Below are 19,361 nucleotides of genomic sequence, written 5' to 3'. Positions count from 1 at the left end.
TAACAACCGTGACAGCCTGATTCTTTTGCTCCATGTTTTGGAGATCCCTTTGCATCTCCCTAATAGTAGCATTCGCGCGTTGAAGCTGGGCAGACGGTTCTTTTAATTCAGCACTCTTTGTCTTGTTTTCCTTCATCAGGAACAAAATCTTCTGTCGTGCTTCACCAAACTTTCCTCTACCAACAGGCAGGATTAATCCATGCATTTATGTTGTTCACATTAAATTCTGATCCTGCCGTTCAAATGTCCTGCTGAAATCAAGACTTGCCAGACAAGGCAGCATTGTCCACACTTCTCGTGTCCAATTCTGGTGTGATACATTCTTTAATTAAAAATGATCAGCTATGGATATAAAATTATACCAGTTGGAGGGAGAGGGGTTCAGTTGGACATCAGTGAGCACCTTACCAAAGCTGAAAGAAGATGGTTTATGCAGCAAAAAAGTATATAGTGGCGCTATATTCAGGCTATATTCAATTTGGATTCTTGCCCTATGGTTATGTGATGTGCTGGGGGTGAAGGAAGCCTAAACATTTCGAGAACCACATTTCGAGAACCACTGTTCTCGAAATCTAGAAATCTGAAATCACACAAAAAAAACCCCCATAAAATCCTAGTAGTTAGGTTTTTTTTACTGTCAAAACCACAGACATGTTGAGTAAATTATTTTTATAACTTGAAATGCAAATATAAATTGTACATTTTTAAAAGTTGTGCACACATTTTATAAACATATACAACTATTTATCTGAAAATGCAACCAATACATCTGGCATTTTTAAAATGTGGTACAACCATTTAAAAATACTACTATAACTAAAATGAAAGAACAATCAGGTGTCACAATAAGATGCCCCACAAACTACTTGTGCCAGTAAAAAAAATGTCCACCACAAGAGGACAACAGGTGTAGCACTGCTCCTGTTTTCACCTGGTGACAGTGTTTACATTGCAATGTGCCTTTGTGACAGTCATTAGTGGCCTCACTGACACACAAAGCAAAACTATGACTACACAACACACTAACTATACACTCCACGCTAAACGTCACAAATCTCCCACATCTCAAAACCGGCTATCGATCTCTGTCTCTCTCTCGCTGTCTTGCTTTCCCCTCTTCCTAAACAACCAAATCCCAGATGCTGACTTTTTTTAAAAAATTGGTCGACATGGTGCATTTTTCCATCGAGAGGAAAGAGGTCTCTTTTTTTCTTTCTTTACTGTTTTTGCACTCTCATTAGAAGATGCTTAATTTAAAAATAAAAAAAAAACAAGAAAGAAGAAAAAAACCAAACGTGATGATATGATTTAGAAAAAAGCACGGCTTTATATATATATATATATATATATATATATATATATATATATATATATATATATATATATCCATAGGTCCCTCATCCTATTCCACCGGCAGATAGAGGAGGTGGCTGATATCCAGAAATCCTACCAGTGGCTGGACAAAGCTGGACTGAAAGACAGCACAGAGGCACTAATCATGGCAGCACAAGAACAAGCTCTGAGTACAAGATCCATAGAGGCTGGGGTCTATCACACCAGGCAAGACCCCAGGTGCAGGCTGTGTAAAGATGCCCCAGAGACTATCCAGCACATAACAGCAGGGTGCAAGATGCTAGCAGGCAAGGCATACATGGAACGCCATAACCAAGTGGCCGGCATAGTGTACAGGAACATCTGTGCCGAGTATAACCTGGAAGTCCCGAGGTCAAAATGGGAGATGCCCCCAAGGGTGGTGGAGAATGACCGAGCTAAGATCCTGTGGGACTTCCAGATACAGACGGACAAAATGGTGGTGGCTAACCAACCGGACATAGTGGTGGTAGACAAACAGAAGAAGACGGCCGTAGTGATCGATGTAGCGGTTCCGAATGACAGCAATATCAGGAAGAAGGAACACGAGAAGCTGGAGAAATACCAAGGGCTCAGAGAAGAGCTCGAGAGGATGTGGAGGGTGAAGGTAACGGTGGTCCCCGTGGTAATCGGAGCACTAGGTGCGGTGACTCCCAAGCTAGGCGAGTGGCTCCAGCAGATCCCGGGAAAAACATCGGAGATCTCTGTCCAGAAGAGCGCAGTCCTGGGAACAGCTAAGATACTGCGCAGGACCCTCAAGCTCCCAGGCCTCTGGTAGAGGACCCGAGCTTGAAGGATAAACCGCCCGCAGGGGCGTGCTGGGTGTTATATATATATATATATATATATATATATATATATATATATATATATATATATATATAACTTTCAAAACGGGCTGAATGAAAGACTCCGCTTGATGCAGCTTGCAGCACATGAGTTGGAAGTGAGCGTGTCCGTGGACCTCAGAGGGTTAATAACACTCACTTTATTGCATTTCCAGAGTGTAACGCCAACCATCTGTCTGAAATCTGAAATTCCCTTGGTGTTGATTCAAAATGTGCTCTGGCACAATCATAAGCATCGCTTACTACTGAAAACAAGAGGTCTGCGCTGTGGGTTGAACCATTTGTTAATGGTGGAGGGGGGTAACACTATGCAATATATTCAGTTTTAGAATTTATATTCACTGTTAACTGTAACTGCACTTAAAGTGTTAATACTATCTTATTTTAATAAACAACACTGTCATATGTAAAACTAGGGTGGCACTTGGGGTGGCAAGAGATCATTTTAGGGTGACACTTGCCACCCCATGCCACCCTTCTAGATCCGCCTCTGCAAGCATTATGACAAACTTTAAATAAGTATTTACGACTTTGGTGTAAAAATTCTGAACTCACAACGACTGACATAAGTGGACTACTTCCCACATTCACTGAAATGCAACAAACGCCATATACGCGTTAGACACTAGTGATGGGACGTTCTGTATCGAGGCTTCGAAGCGTGTGTCGAGTAATGGAGGGGGCGTTTCCGCGAAGCGCGTATCGAGGCTTGCTTCATTTATGGGAGGAGCTGAAAATGATGACGTCCGAAGCCTCGCTGCCCGGCTGTACCACGTGACTGGTTCAGGAAGCGGTTCAAACTTTGCCGCAAATAATCATTTTCCATACTGCCAGCATAAATATACACAGTATACTGCCATCACTACAATATAGATGTTTTACACACTCCTTTTGTTGTTGACATTTACAGGCTGTGTGCAAAATGCCACACTCTTCAAATTCATGCCAACTAATATTTTTACGTCCAGTAGGTGTTCTGCTAGAGCAAATGAAGCTTCAAGAAGCTTCGCGTTGAGGTGAACCAATTGGATGAAAAGCTTCAGTGCTTCATGAGGCTTCATCTGCCCATCACTATTAGACACTATATATTGCAAACTTTCATCTGCTATGTGCCACCAGTATCGTCTGACTGAACGTACCTTCGGGGGTCGCTGTGGGGAGAGTCAGCTAGCGTTATTCAGCAGCACCACCACACGGTGGGGCTGTTATCACTGGTTTGAACTGTGGCTGCACTCGTCGCACACTGACAGCTTGGTATGACTTCGCATACTAAGTAAAAGTGCTGTTTTGCATTTTCCCGGATAAGACTGAAAACCCCGTCTGAAGTCGAAACCCCCCACCCCTGTATGTGATTCGGGTTGCGTTCACTCGTATTAGAACTCGCAGATCAACTGACCTGTAGAGTCAGATCATGTGACAGAATGGAGGCGTCGCTGAAAAACATTCACCCGTTCACCACATACACATACCGCCAGGAGCCCATTTCACAATAAACGGATAAGGCGACAAACACCCCTGTCCAACTCAGCTCGTAACGTTTATTTCCTCACACTGCAATGAAATGAGGGGAGCATGGGGGCCAAGGAGTCGAGGATAGGATTCCTGTCATATGACGAGGCCGTTAAGAGAGGTAAGCCAAAAATCGTGGGAAGTAGAAATCTGTCGTTGCGCTAGGTTAGCTGTCTGCTTTTGGGCTAGCCATATGGAAAAGAGAACGTCCTGACCACCCGTTAAAGTGTAACGCTTTAACTGGGTTCACCTGTTATACGAAGTAGACGCCGGGTATAAAGTAAACGCACGGCCTCGATGGAATTGTTGTGCCCAGTATTCATTTCGGCATTAAAATTTGTCGAAAAGCTTCCTTATTTTTTCTGATGTTTAGTTAATCACTAGCTGAGCATGTATTTTCCGCAGTCGTTTGCCCTCGTAAGAGACAACGCTGGGTTGCAGCGGAAAGCGTATGTGGATAATGAAATCTTGAAAAATAACGTAGTTAAACAGTCGCTGTGTAAAATCTGACCGCGCCGAATTTAATTATTATTCCTTATAGCATAGAGATAATCCTGAAGTATTTTTATGAAGCGCGTGTCTTTATTTAAGTGCAAGGTCTAGTTAAATTGGCAGGTTGTTGAACTACGCTTGGTTTGACGTCCTGTCCAGCTAATTGCTGTGGGAGCTAGTGCTGGCTAGCGAGGAGGGATGGGCTGCGCGGACAGTATTTGGAGAAACAGTTGTGAAAGAAATCTCGAATCCGTGCTTGAATATATTTTTCATTTATATATATTTTTGGATGGCATCACAGGTTGCCTCTGTATCAAGCTAACTGCAGCTGACTAACGTTTATGTCTGTGCTGCTACCACTAGCTTGCTTGTCTAGTAGCTAGACAGTTAGCTGGCTTTCACCTAAGTTGTCAGTGGGGAATGCCTCCAGACTGTTTGTTGCAGCCCTCGTCTCCCGGTTTTCAAACCGAGCCATGTGCTGCTTAATCGTTACTGTTGTTGCTAGTGAGCTGTCAGGTTCTGCGGAGCCTAGCGTCCACCAGCTAGCCGTGTAGTTGGAGCGGAACAACAACCAGTTGTGCTTTAAATAGCTGCCGCTGCAGTCAGTCTCTTAAAAATGATCAGGTGGGCTTTTTAACACTGGGGAAGCCATTGGCTGGTCTCTGGTAAACAAACAAGCGTTGACAGGCCTGTAATCTAATGCAGCGTCATGATGTATTTCAGCTCGTATGGGCTTTACTGGAAGCATTTTGTTGTCAGGTTAGTTTAAGTACGCACAGGTGAAGCAATGGATACAGTGTAAGCATAGCGGCACTTATGTAAGATATGGGTGAACATTTATCTGCAAACACACAGAGATCTTATCCCTGATGGCTTTCTTGTTGCACTTTACTCCCTGGGTTGGCAACAGCTGAACTTTGTCAGTCCGGATTCCAGCCACGAGAGCCTGTTACACATCTATTACTGTGTCATATCTTTACCAGGCTTCCGCAGGGAAGTTTGACCGGACATCTTTATTATTATTAATGTTATTATGTTGCCTTAGCACAGTTTAGATTTTCGGGTAGCGTGACTTCAGTCTTTGTAATACTGCGGCTTAAATATGCCTCAAACAGATTGCCAGTTACACTCTGACGATCATATGTGACCATACACACAGGGTGGGATTATCTAGTCGTCCAGTCTTATCAAAGCAGTCACATGACACCATTTCTAATTGCTACAGCAGGCTTGACTGCCGCAATTATGAGTTCAGTTTTCACGAGAGCCTATTCTGCCAGGACATCAGCAGCGTAATGGGCTTACAGTCAGAAAGATTCACCTTTGTTGTGTTATCCTCCGATCACTCCTCACCACCATTTATTCATTCAAGCCTGATTTGTGCGTGGTAGTTTCTCGAGGGATAATTGTGCCTGAAACATTAGATCTGACCAAAAAGTGCGTGTTCCTCCTCATCGTCACTTTTCTGAAATAGAATAAACTCAAATCTTAGAAATGTGGGAAATCTAATATATAAACATGTACCGTAATAAGGGGTTCAAGAGACACACATCTGAGAGTGTTAAGATTTTAGAGGTAAAAGTCATCTTCCCTTTTTCTGTTGACTCACAGTACAATTGAACATTTACTCATGTGGGAGAGTGGAGCGTTAATTTGTTTGAGAGAAGGTTCGAGGCTCAAGTCCAAACATTTGGTGAGTGGCTTGCTGCAGTGACAGCTAACTTCAGGTCAGGTCTAGCGATGGTGTTTATTCCACACTGAACGGCTCCACATGCTTGAATCTGCTGTTATCATTACCATCGTCGTTGTCCGTGAGGAACAGAGCTGACAGAACAGTAACGTGACCTGAACGAACATTTAACTGCATTTGTAAAACTATCAAGGATGATGGGTGTGATTCTCTCTTGAGTAATAAGGTTCGTTTTTAAAGTAATCTCACTTTGAATGGCACTTTACAGCAGGGAAGTGATGCTTCCATTTAGCAGCTGATTGTGCATACTGCAGCAGACAATGTTCACAAAGCTTTCCGTCCAGGGCCAGAGGTGGGCACTCATCATCGTGTATCATATGTGCTTATAGAGACTGTGGTTGAGGAGCCCGGGTACACTTACAGGCTCAGATTTTGGGGATTACATTTGGTTACATTCTGTTTTTCTTTTATACTCCTGTCTTTTTTACACTCCCCAGCCCACTAACTCCAGGCTGCTCTGATTGGTCAGCTTGCCCAGAGATGACAAGCAAATGAACTTAAATTCTAAAAAACCAAAAACCCCTCCCACTCAGTCCAGAATGAACAGAGCTCTGTGTAAATTTCATACAGTAAAGCTTTTTCTTCGTGTTAGAGATACAGTTTTGATAGAATCAAAGCAACAGATTCGTTGTATTAAAGTTCCTCTCTGTGAGTTTTGGGGATTTCACGGCACCACTGTGATGCATTTTTGATTTCATGCATTAGAGCAACCAACAACAGCTTCTTGATAGCATGACCTTCAACCACCACGGGCACCTGCTCCTTCTACAAACATGGAAATCTCTCGTATGATTTAACAACACTTCTAACATCTGTTTTAGTCGTCATTTGGAAACAGTTCACATCAAAGAGTTCCTTCATATCCTAAACCTGAATAGATTACATAGCAGAATGTTTTACAGGATGCAATGAGGTGATTTAATATTATCGATACTGTATTTGTGAAAACCAACACTTTTTTAGAAATGCAACTTCATTCAGTCATTTTCACCCTCTGCTACTCCTGCCACTGAATCGCAGTCAGTTTCTTTGCAGTGGGAATAATAGGAAGTGGAGCGCTGAACACAAGTATAGTGTTCAGACCTGCACACTTCATAGAGTCGTAGTTGATTTTTGGACGTTCTGTGATGAAGAAAGCACAACTATTGTGCCACTTTCCTTTTTCACAGTGATGCTCGTGTTTGGCCGAGTTTAACGGCGATGTGCTTGTTGGCGTTCCTTCTTGTCAGTCAAATTCAAGAGGGAGCAGATGATATGGACCCTTCCAGTCATGGTGGTGAGAGGCTGATCTCAGTTGTCACAGGTAGCCCTGTTGTTGATGAACTGTCCTTGAGGAAGACGTTTTTTAACCGAGCAACAATACGTGGCTTTAAAAATGTGGAGCTTCATCTGGATGTCTTTCTTGCTGTCCAGAATAATTGTTCATGATTTTGATGGAGCTGTCAAAGAGTTGGGTTGACGTGTTTACCTGTTGTTGTGGTTCCTTGTGTTCTCAGTGAGACCGGTTCTTCTTAGTAATCTTTCCTGGCACTTTTCTGGAACACCTTCACGGGTTATTTGTACCTTTGTGGTTGACCACTATGTAGTTCAGCGATGCAACAACAACAGCGGTCACTGTGACACACAGCCTCACACTCACTCTACGTCAGCAGGCCTTATCAGCTGAGTTAATGCAGCGCTGCTTTGCATGGGGATGTAAATTTGTATTCTGCTGTCGTAGAAACCTCCAGTATGGTGTTTGCTATGGAAACGTGACTAGATAGCAGTGCAACAGTCTATACAACAATCTCTATATTTTGAGCAAAGTTGTAAATGTCAGGTTATTCCAGGATGCAGTTTAATATTGTGGAAATCCAGTGTGATGGAGCTTTCTACGACCACGTGGTATATGCTTCACAGCAAAGATAAGAAGTTTATCAGCTGTTAAACAGCCTCCTTGAGTTGGAGGTTGCTTAGTTTTTGGTCCTAGACTTCCTGCACGTGGTTACTGTAAGTTTACACCACACACAGGGATCTTAAGCCTTCTAGTTTTAGGAAAGGCACACAACAAGGGCATTCTTTTGTTTTTACACCAAAAGTACATGTTGAAGGTGCCGAGCCGGGGTGTGACGGTATTCTATCATTTCAAAATCAAGTACAGAATTCACAAGTCACATCTGAACGCCCCTTTGAATCACTGAAACGTATTTTTCATGTTCAGCTAGTGAAACATCATGCTGAACAATGATAAATAATAAAGATTTCACTCATCGCTTTTCATAAAACAGAGGGGATTTAAACATAACCAAAGGTATTCACAAAACTGCTGAATGTGCAACAGTGCAGCAAACCGAATAATGATGAGCAGGGCTGTGAGTGGGACGGACGTTAGACACAAGATGACAGCGAATGCTACCATTGGAGCAAATATCTGAGAGGCAGCATGTTGGGCTGCATCGCTTCTGTGTGTGGATAAGTATGGAAGACCATTTCTTTGCACTGGGATATTTAACAAATTATGGAGACGGCGAACTCGGGCAGTACTGTGAGACACAGACTACTTCCAAAATTATTACAAATGACCAGAGGCTCCCCAGTAAGTCCCATTAGGACTTAAGGAGAGAAATCCCTCCACGTCTATGAATAAAAACCGAGTGTCGGTCCAAAGTTACTGTCCTGTCCTTCACCACTGGAAACTTGTTCTGCTCCTGTCATGGCTGCATTGTAGGTGGATGCATATCTGCTTGTAGAATTTTTGTTCATGTAAAATTTTGAAACCTCATGTTGTCATTGCCAATAAGGTTTCATGCCTCTGGACATTCATCGATTGTGGTCCACATTTTATTTCCGTTTTATAGAAATTAATTGGAAGACTAGCTTTTTTTCAGTTGCACTTCTTATTTATTCTTTGCTTATTTCTGACTCTTAATGATCCTGTTTCCATCTGACATGAATGGTATAGTTAACCATCCATGAGCCCGTTCAGCCTCTGTAGGTGTTTCTTTTCCTTCCTTGGCTGTATTGTACAGTTTGTTTGCTTTTTTTTAGAGTAATTGCTCTAAACTCAGAAGAATCTGTAATAGTCTTATTATGTAAAACCCATTTGTTGTTTTTGTTGTTCACCTTTTTTCCCTCTCCGACAGCACAAAATAGACCCTGAGAGTAAAAATGATTTTCCTGTTTTATGTGGTTTTTCCTCTTGCCGACCCCACAACACAGCAGCCTCGTGCTGGTTGCGTGACATCATGTCCACAGGTGAAATGAGCTCTTCAAGAACAGAGCTGCATGTATGTTTGCGCCTCTAGGTGTTTCTGTTGATGCTTTGCCCAGACTAAACAGGGCACCGAGGCACATGTGAGTTCAGGATTTGCTGCTTCAGAAGCCATGGTGGAGGCTTCCAGTCTCGACAGCAGCAGCGGCCGACCAGGCTCAGCTTATTTTATAGGACAGAAAACATCAAGTCACAGCAGGAGGTTCTGGCTGCTCCTCTACTGCCATGATGATTTAGCGAGGTGGCCATATAGTGGAAACCTGCTGTGAAAGTGTCTGTGTGGACAGTATGGGAGAGCCAAAGACAAGCTAAGGATGCAGTGACTTGTGTCGGGTGTTACAGACGCAGTCTTTAGACAGCCTGAGACTGTGAGTGGCTGAAAAGTGTGTTTGGGGCACTCGTAGAAATCACACCCATTGTTTTGTGTGAATCGAATGGTAGCCATTGCATTTAATGCCACTCAGTGTCTAAGAATACCCGGATTGCATCACAGCATTACAATACACAAAGTGTTCTCCATAATGAGGCCTTTCTTTGTTTACTTTCCCATTAGCGCGTCTTATTACAACAGTTTTCTGCTCTCTGGCAGTGCCAATCATCACGTTAGATCAGGAGTTCCAGGAGAACAATGTTTTATTTTATTTGACTCAAACTCGTCTTCGCTTGGTTTACAGATTCTTCGTTCTGTATTTAGCGGAGCCCTTAAGTTATGTAAAAGTGACGCACGTTGAACGTGAAACAAACACAGAAGGTGTCATCAAGGCAAAGATGAAATGAGCGCAATATACAGGAAAATCAAAAGAACTGTGATGTGTGAGAAATGGTTTTCACAAACGTAAATCATCAAAGGTTTATACCAAGAAAGCATTAAGGCATTGAACCAATGAAACAGTTATTTTGAAGCTTGATCTAAAGTAGAGTTTGATTCATCAGTCGCAGTAAAAAGATAGTTTCAAAAAGTAGAGACATCCTTGTTGCTTTGGTGTCTGACTCTGATTTGTGATTTATTCATTTTGCTGATTCTCTTATAAGAACTGTAACTGACAGCATGTACATGCAAAATTCAACTGTCCTTCAATGCACAGTGTCATTTACTTGTTTATGAAACTGTGTAGTTCCACCTGACTGCACTGAGTCACAGGATATTCTCTCACTTTAAGCGCTTTAATAAATTGAACTTAAAGGAGGTGCAAATAATTAACTGAAAATGAGTTGCTGTACGTGCACCTTTATCTGGTGGCATATTCTGCCTCACCAAGCAAAATAACAGATTTACATTAAAAACAACAAACGAATATTAGATAATAAAATAATTTTTCAGTATGTTTATGACATCACCAGGACATGAACCCTTTTTCCTTCCTTGTAACTGCTTTGGTCCTCTGGTCTCAGTGAGGCTGCTGGCTCGGGGGCAGCTTTGGTTCTAGAGCTTTCTTCTGTTAGCTTTAAAATGTCCATGCTCAGCTGGGTGAGAGGGTCAGTGTCTGACCAGGTTTGCTGTTACCACCATGCTGATCTTCCTGTGGTACTGACAAGGTATTTGATGGACTGAGTTTAATTTCCCAGTAAACATCAGTATCAGTAGAATCAGTTATTAAGGCCCTGTTTGTAAATGGCCAGTTTACAGTCACCAGTTAGCCAGAGTACCTGGAGGAGTCCCACAGAGGCGCAGGGAGCCTCCTCGCAGTCAGGTGACAGTGCTCATTGTTTAACCAGTGTGTGACACTAAAAACAAAGAATTAAGAAATCATAGAAACTTTCTCAGACGTGCCCTCATTTTTAAAAAAATGTTTCTGATACATTCGGATGGTTTTATGTGATTGGAGTCATACATGGACTCTGTTTAGCATTCATTTTTAGTTTTTTGCAGTCTTTGTTCATATCCATACAGAAGAACGGTGCCTTCTGCAGTTATTTTACTGGTGAGAGTCCCCCAAACTTATTTTACAAGCTCGGGCTTGCTAGCCACGACTATTTCAGACGTGTTTTCCTCAAAGTGGCAGGCTTGTTGTCTACAGAGTAGACAGCTTTTTTCCCTCGTCAGGTGCATGGGGTGGTTATTGAAGACAATCTTGTAAAATCTGCTTGGAAGCCTGAAGAACCAGTAACGACAGGACTATAATTTAGAACTCGTAGCTTTAAAAACAATAAGTGAAGCAGATGCTACAGGAGGGAAAGAGCCTGCCCTTCATTTATTATTCCCGTTGAAAGAAGCTGGTCTCTGGTTCGGTGGCTGTGTGCATTAAAAAGCTCATTTCAAGAGACTAACGTTGTAGAAGATGACCAGTGCAAGCAAATCTAAATTCAGTGCCACACACAAATCCAGACATTCAATATTAACGAGCTGTTGGAGATCTGCTCCTCAGAACAGGTGTAATATCTTCATCAATGCAGTTACTGTTTTAAACAGAAATGATTTAACTTGATGAATATTTAACATCAGACTCCAAACTCATGAGGACTAAATGGGCTCCTCAGCCAGCTGTGCTCTGCTACCTCTGGTGAACCACCTCCACATCTGTCACCATGGAGATTGTGGAGCTCTCCTAGGACCTCCAGGGTATTTGTTATGCTTGCACTTGCTAATATGTGTGAGATGAAGGCCGCCACATCTTCACGATTCATGTGACTTTAAGGTGCCTGGTCATCATCGCCATAATATTAGATGTGTGTACGTTACGGCAGCAAGTCCCACTATAGGCTGTGAACATTTCCACAGGCCCAAATCTGAACAATAAGCCAAAACGTCTGTAGCCATCTATCTGTTTGTACCTTAATCTGCATTCTTGCATGGAGAGGTGGGAGGGGACTAATCGCTTTTCTACAGCCTCATTAAATCCTGTCCTGGTAGGTTAATGGTTAACTGGCTGGGCTGTTGATGCTTTGACGTTGGATGTATTTATATTACAGACTGTAATGAGTTATGGAAGGTAATTAGAAATATGTTTCACTTGATTCGTAGTCATAATAAAAATACAACATTTTTTTATGCATCGGTCATGGACTGATGTCATTCAGTTTTCTCACGTGTCTTTTAATAAACTGCATCAATGTGGTTTGAAATTTCATGACCTCAGTTTATGTGCAGCTGCTGCAGCTGAATAGAGTGTGCTGAGTGCTGTTACTGCTGCTCTCTGGCTGCACAAGGTCAATTTATTGGTTGGTAATACAGATTATTGATAGGCCACAAAGAGGCGTTGGACCCTGAATTCATGCTTGTACGTGTGAAGAAGGGAGGGAGGGCGAAACATGAAAGGAAAACTAGTACTTACCCTGATTTGTTCTACTTCGTTGCTTTTGAACTGACCTTTGAACTCGAGTTAACGGTTGATCTGCGTCACCAGTGTTTGGTTCACTTTTTCTTTCGAGTCGAGGCAGTGCAAAGCCAGTGTGAAGTGTCTGCTTTTTTCCTGTTCGTTTTCCAAATCTTTCATCGGTTTTCTTTATAAAATGAGTCAAAAAGCTCTGTTGGGATAAGCTCTTTATGTCTGAAGTCTACAGCTCAGACTCAGAGAGGAGCTCAGAATCTGAACTGAATAACGAATCATGTAACAAAATGAATTCATGAATCTGATTCTTATCATCCTTCACATTAAAAAACAACTTCAAAGATTTATTTGCTGTTTTTTTGTTGTTGTTTGTTTGTTTGTTTGTTTTGCGGTTAATCAGAGATGTGGAGGACAGCCAGGTTTCTGTGTGCAGTGGTTGTACGGATCGTTTTCTGCTGCTTGTGTCATGAATACAGTTAGCTGCTACCTCTCATGACACACAAGGGGGCTTTAGTCTCTCTTCCTGCAGCTTTGTGCTCTGTGTTGATCCCCATGTGTGATTGGCTGCCTGCAGCCTGTGATTCAGCACTTGAGCATTAATCAGTCCTGTCTTCAGTTGGGTAGCTGTCACCTCTCATTGATGCATGGGTTCAGGCCCGAGTAGAAGGCGGGTACCCTGCTGACCTCAGACCCACAGCATGTAGCTGGGCCAGTTTATTAAAATGGCTTAGGTGTATTGTTAGAATTCCATCAATATTATTTGTACAGATTGCTTAATATAATTATATTTATCCATATTGTCAATATATCTTATGGCTATAGAATTTGTGAAGATGTAATTCTCAAAGCTAAGCTCATCAGTGATGTTGTGGTCAGCTTTAATGCTAATCATGTAGGAGGATGTTTAGTAATCTGCCTGGGTACTATGGGATGTGCTAATGTATTAGGGTTACATAATTGGATAGGTGCTGATGGAATTTGCTGCTTGCACGTTTGGAAAAGGCACCCGAGGCTGAAAGGTATGAAAGATATGCTCCCATCCAGATGATGGATGTCTTTTTCAGGTAGGGCCTTGTGTGTCAGCAGGACGCTGCTCGAGTGCACGCTTCATCTGTTACCACAGTATAGCTTCATGGTGCTGATCTGGCGTACCTCAGGTTCAACCTTTCAAACACTTTGCTCTCTCAAAAGTCCAGCAAATGCTTTCCTCAGTTCCCAGTAACACCACAAGTGGTGCTAAAATAGAGGGGATACAGAATTGTAACAACGTCTCTTAAAGCGGTACATTTTCTCATTTTAAATATTAAATATTTTATTGACAACTGATCATAAAAACAACATAGTGGATCTGCACCTCAGTCATTGCATTATGTGCACAGTGTTTTTGGCACTGGGGTTGTATTAGCAGTGATGAGAAAAATGAAATGAGTGAGCCGCGTGAGCTCAGCATCAGCCTCTCGAGGCAGCCGTACATAAACAGGAGTATTAGCTGCTCCAGTTTCTGCAGTTGCCATCCAGCTTCACGTAGATTTTGTACTCGGCAGCTGGTAGGTTAATGACTGGCCAATGCATACTCTGTGGTCCTGCAGGTGCTTATGGGGTTCTGTGTGCACAGTTCATGAAGAGAAACATATTTCCCTGTAGTCCTAACTGCACATCCCTGAACGTGGATGACTTATAAATGGCCCTAGATCACACAGACATGCAGCTTTTCTGCAAAGTACAAAAGGCTGTTTGGTGCCTTTAAAAACAGTCGTTTCTTTGTGTTTTCATTCAAATATTGTCAACTCTTCCCACACATGGATATTTAACAGAAGTTAATGTTAACCTTAGAGTGTCAAAACCAACACAAGATATTTGTTGTTTTGGATCAGAGCCATGTCTCCCTGCTTGCTACGGGAGAATCTGCAGAGATCTGTGTGCAAAAGGAGAGTGGGTGTGGGGCTTTGCCGAGCGAACACTGTATGTAGTCCAATTTTAAGGTATCGACCTTACTAGATATAAACTATATAGCATCATCCTGCATTGCAACTAAAATCTAATGAAACATTTTAGCTGCTGATGTTGCTCAAAGATTCCTTGGCAGTCGGTTCTGCTCTTTAGGTGCAGATCCACCACTGAAATCAGTGCTAGGCATGAGAACTTTGGAGGCAGCTAAGTAGGGGTAGCTGTGTTCACTGGAGGAGCCAAGGTCACTGCCATTGGGTGGCATTGGGCGTATGCAGAATTGGCCTTCCCATGAGCCCTTTTCAGGATTTCTGTTTCAGGATCCCTTGATCCACAAGGTGATGTAATATTTGTGTGTGTGTGACTGCAGTGACATTTCTGAGCTCAAAGACGACATCAGATGTTGCAGCTTGTTTTAGTACATGTGGAAAAATGTTACATCGTTAACAGCAAGGTTTAAAGGAGTGGACAGCCGTTTGTCCTGCTTCTGCAGGATGAAAGAAAAAGGTCACCAGTGATCTACTGGTGCCTCAGTCTGGGTAAGATCACATGGATGTTAGGCATCGCCCCCCCAGTGGGAAGTAAAATCACTGTTTTTGTCACTTTTTTCCACAAATCAATAGACTTTATCGACTGTTGCCACACAGGTGCGTACACACACACACACACACACACACACACCTTCTATTAAGTTGATCTTTGGCTTCATAGTTGAAGATGTGGTTTATCATTGTTGGCCTGTTGCAGATTTTAGTGATATAAAAGAAATGCAAACACTTGCACTACGAGGGAAATTCAATACAGCCGGGCTTTCTTTGCTTTAGCGGAGTTGAAAAAATCTAAAACCCCAGCTGGACATAACAGGTATCACAACGGTGGTTATCAGCTTCCTGTGTTAAGCTGAGCTTTCTGCTCTGGGTCCGATGCACATTCTCATCAAAGGGGCTTTTAATGTGTTGCCCGACTCTCCTTCAGCACAGAATAATCCCCACGAGCACAGCCGACTCCAGTGAGTGTTATCAAATGATTATATTGAAATGGTGATAAAATCTAACATTACATTGCAACACTGTTGCAAAGAAGACAGGAAATTAATGTTGCAGAAAATTGTTAATCCTGTGATTTAGCGCCCAGAGCGGTACGATGAGCATTTTAATCAGAGTTAATTGTTTTAAGTGTGGGTGTGCTCACGGTGCTGCTGTTCATTTTTAACATAACTGCCTCACATTAGCTCGGAAACTTTAAACTGGATGCATTTAAACACTGAAACTTACTGACCCACCGGCTAATGAAGGAGATGTGGAAATCCTTTTAGTTTGCCTGCACACAAAGGGAAATTAACTTCATTGATCAAATAGCTATTCTTGGTTGTTGTTGTGTGTTCTAGTAGCTTCCAATTCAACAGTGTAAAGGAGACTTGGCAGCAAAGTAAAGCAAAAATGTATAGATTTCTGGCATCACCAAAAGAATAGACTGCACAAGCCACTAACAACAAGATGCACAGTTTGCACTGCTCTGACTTTGTAGCTTCATTTGCTGTTAGTAAGCTAAACAGCTTAACAACTGGCACATAGAGAATACAGAGAATTTACATTGCAGTTAAAATATGATGCAAATAAAAGAGTTTCTCTAAGGTTTTGTGCTCAGAAGAAGTTGCCATGGTGAGTTGGTCAGTTACAAAGAGGGCCACTTTGGTAACACCAAGAACTCTGACTTGAAGCTCGACGTAGCTCACTGACCCATTAATCTCGCTTTGCTTTGGCTCAGCATCAGAGCTTTTCTGCAAAATGGGGCGATCGTGGCTCAAGAGTTGGGAGTTCGCCTTGTAATCGGAAGGTTGCCGGTTCGAGCCCCGGCTTGGACAGTCTCGGTCGTTGTGTCCTTGGGCAAGACACTTCACCCGTTGCCTACTGGTGGTGGTCAGAGGGCCCGGTGGCGCCAGTGTCCGGCAGCCTCGCCTCTGTCAGTGCGCCCCAGGGTGGCTGTGGCTACAGTGTAGCTGCCATCACCAGTGTGTGAATGTGTGGATGACTGGATGTGTAAAGCGCTTTGGGGTCCTTAGGGACTAGAAAAGCGCTATACAAATACAGGCCAAAATGACCAAGATTTTAAAAAAGCAGCCCTCAGACGTCTAACTTTGGGATATCTTCATCTTTATACCAGCGATGACTTATTAAAGAAAGTGAAAGGCGTAGGGTTAGACGTGCACAGCTTCTTTGGATTCGCAACACGCAAGCTAAAATCCCCATGTAGTTTTCAGCCAGCAGAAGCAGCAGATACACGAGGCACCAGCGAAATAAATGTTCACAGTTCAGAGCTGTTGCACTCCGTCGGGTGGATGTCATTAAGCGCTGATGTTTGTTGGTGTCATTCCATGTTTCAGTGGCTCTCACCGCTGTGCACCAGGAAACCATTTCTGTGTTGTAATAGACTGCACGCAGGTGTCGTTACAGCAGCTGGAGTGATCTGTGAAAAGGACCGGAGGCCTTTTTTAATAGAATTCATCTCTCCCAAAACAAAACACACACGATTCCCATCCATTATCTCAGAACACGAGATCATGTATTATTTTCTAATGATAGTCTGTTTTTTACATTCCGTGCAGTTTCCACTCATATTTAGTATTACCACAACCTGCACACCAACGTGCAGGACTATGCAGGGAGCAGATAAACCCATGACTCTTTGGGACAGTGGCTTTCTTTAGTCTCGTTGTCTCTGCGAGGTTGTCAGTGACCTGTAAATACCTTCTGATCGTCAGCTTACCTTTCATAAAACCACATCTTGGCACTTTTTTGGCACTTGACACAGTTTTCATGTGTTGTGCCCAAAAACCAGGATAATTGAAAAGGTTCTTGTTCTGTGTTGTGCTTACAGCACACCTGTGCCCAGCAGACGTGTTGTTAGTTTTATACATTTATATAATGCTTTCCTAGTCTTGCTGACCACTTACTTACTTTGCATTTGTACAGCACTTTATTCTGTAGACTTAAACCACATCATTGCCAATTTAAAATCCACCCAGGAAACCCCGGCTGTGGTTTGGGTTCTTCATGCTGCGAGGAGACACCACCCTAACGATGTGCTCGTCCTCTCAGGCAGGAGAAAAGCCTCAGTAGCAGTGTGACCTTTAACATTTTTCAAACTCGCTGAGCCTGTATCTATAAATACATTTTTTAGGTTTTGTATGGTTCAGTGTTTCTGTTTTTGTGGAAATAAATGTGAAGAATGAAGGTGGAGTCACACCCTGCCCATCAGCTGATCTTACAACTCTTACTTAAATTACCTGAAGAGACACCAGCTCCCTCCTCATACCTGTTATGTCAGTTCGGTCAAACACCAGCACCCTGCTGTTACTGCTGAAAGGCATTTGCGGTAATTTATTTGCGTCACTTCATTAGCACAGCCCGTTAACACAAATTGTGCATTCTTAGTAAAGTTTGATCCAGCTGAGGCCGTTAGTTTAAGGCTTTGTCTGTGTGACAGTAGTCAGAGTGAAACTGCGTCTGTGGAGATGACAAAGGTTACTGGGCCAACCAAGGTATATGCATGGTGTGTGCGCCCGCACCGTCACTTCCTGTAAATGGGGTTTGAACTCTGTTTTGTTGTTAAACTGATTTTTACTTTTTTAAAATAAAGATTTATGTCCAGTTACTCTTGGTTACTTGCTAAAGAGAAGTCAGAGAGGTATGTGATTAGCTCAGTTTTACTGATTATCTGCCTGTCAGCAAGATTACAGTAAAAGTAACTGTCAGTAAACTTAGTGGAGAGGTGGAGCATGGTCAGAAGAAGAACCTTTTGAATTTTAGTGTTGTTACTTTCTTTAGGGCATTGTCTCGGTGGAAGGCGTGCTCTCCGGGTCTCCTCGGATGTCGTTAGCCTGCGTGCACGGGCTCTGCTTTTTTGTTAAAGGCACAGTAGTCCACTGTTATTTGAATTAGCTGTTGCACCCTAACACCAACGTATCCAGGTAAAAGCGATTCTCTTTTAATGTCTCTCCTCTTAAACTTTTAGTTGGAAATAAAGTTTATTGCTCAAAATGAGTTTATGCCTGAATGTTGCCGGCTAACATCGCGGTGACAGTGTGTGTGCATGAGCGTTTGCACGTGTGTCTGGGTAGGCTTTAGGGTCAAACCTGAAACCCCATGAGCACTACTGCCCCTACTGGCTCTGTCGAAATAGGTGATATCAGAAACCCGAGTGTGGTTCAGAGACGCTTATAAAGAAAAGTTTCCATAAAGGCGGAATAACAGCTTTTAAGGGAGTTGTTGATGGAACTCGGCATGAGTAGTTTTCCGTAAGACGCAAACAAAAATGTCATATGTGCTTCTTGCTTTGACCTTGTGCTGTCGAAGGGTTAAATTAAACTGATTCAGCTGAAGCTGTGACAGAAAATATTACACGTGTATTAAAGAGCAGTTGTCGAAGTGGAGCTGATTAGACAGCATCAACAATGTGAGCGTTGACAGAGAGGCGTGGTAGTATTAATGTAATCATGTAACAGTGTGAAAGAAAGACTGGGATTGTTTTTACGTTTGCCTTAAGTGCACTAAAAAGTCGAATCATCACACGTTACAAAGGCTGTGCAGATATCACTGGCTTTAACGGATGTGCAAGTTTGCATATCTATCACACATGGTTAGCTTTGACTTTGACCACATGAATCTGTTTTTAAGCTCTATTTTGGTCTCCACCATCTCCAGTGACGGTGTGTCTTTGTCATCATATAAACAACATCTTGCATTGTAAACATATTCTCCAATCAGACTTTAAAATACCTCGATGACGATGGAGATTCTAGTGCTCTCCATCCCGTCCTCATCAACATCTCATAAGCTTCTCTGGAAAATTTCTCAAGATTTGTTGCACACTTGGAATCAAGGATGAGCTAAAGTTTAGCTGATATGTCAATGAACATTTAAAGG

At 42.6% G+C, this 19,361-nt stretch overlaps 1 protein-coding gene across 7 annotated transcripts in view; it reads left to right on the top strand.

The window, feature by feature from the left end:
* The first annotated feature begins 3,502 nt into the window (after positions 1 to 3,502).
* Positions 3,503 to 19,361, top strand: part of usp32 (ubiquitin specific peptidase 32) — a 67,430-nt gene continuing 51,571 nt past the window's right edge. For 2 of the 7 annotated variants that reach the window (XM_086260581.1, XM_086260584.1), the window contains exon 1: positions 3,504 to 3,849. In XM_086260581.1, the coding sequence (XP_086116707.1) occupies positions 3,792 to 3,849 (58 nt within the window). In that variant the 5' untranslated portion in view covers positions 3,504 to 3,791. Of the gene's footprint in view, positions 3,850 to 19,361 lie in introns of all 7 variants that reach the window. The other 5 variants (XM_086260583.1, XM_086260582.1, XM_086260580.1 and 2 more) reach the window with 4 other exon arrangements.

Source organism: Aulonocara sp. 'chitande type north' Nkhata Bay, linkage group LG14, assembly GCF_057382095.1.
Source record: "Aulonocara sp. 'chitande type north' Nkhata Bay isolate Kocher_YH1m ecotype deep benthic linkage group LG14, A_spYH_male_GT1.1, whole genome shotgun sequence".
NCBI classification, from domain to species: Eukaryota; Metazoa; Chordata; class Actinopteri; order Cichliformes; family Cichlidae; genus Aulonocara; species Aulonocara sp. 'chitande type north' Nkhata Bay.
The sequence above is the reverse complement of the archived record's forward strand: the minus strand, read 5'-3'. Positions and strand labels throughout refer to the sequence as shown.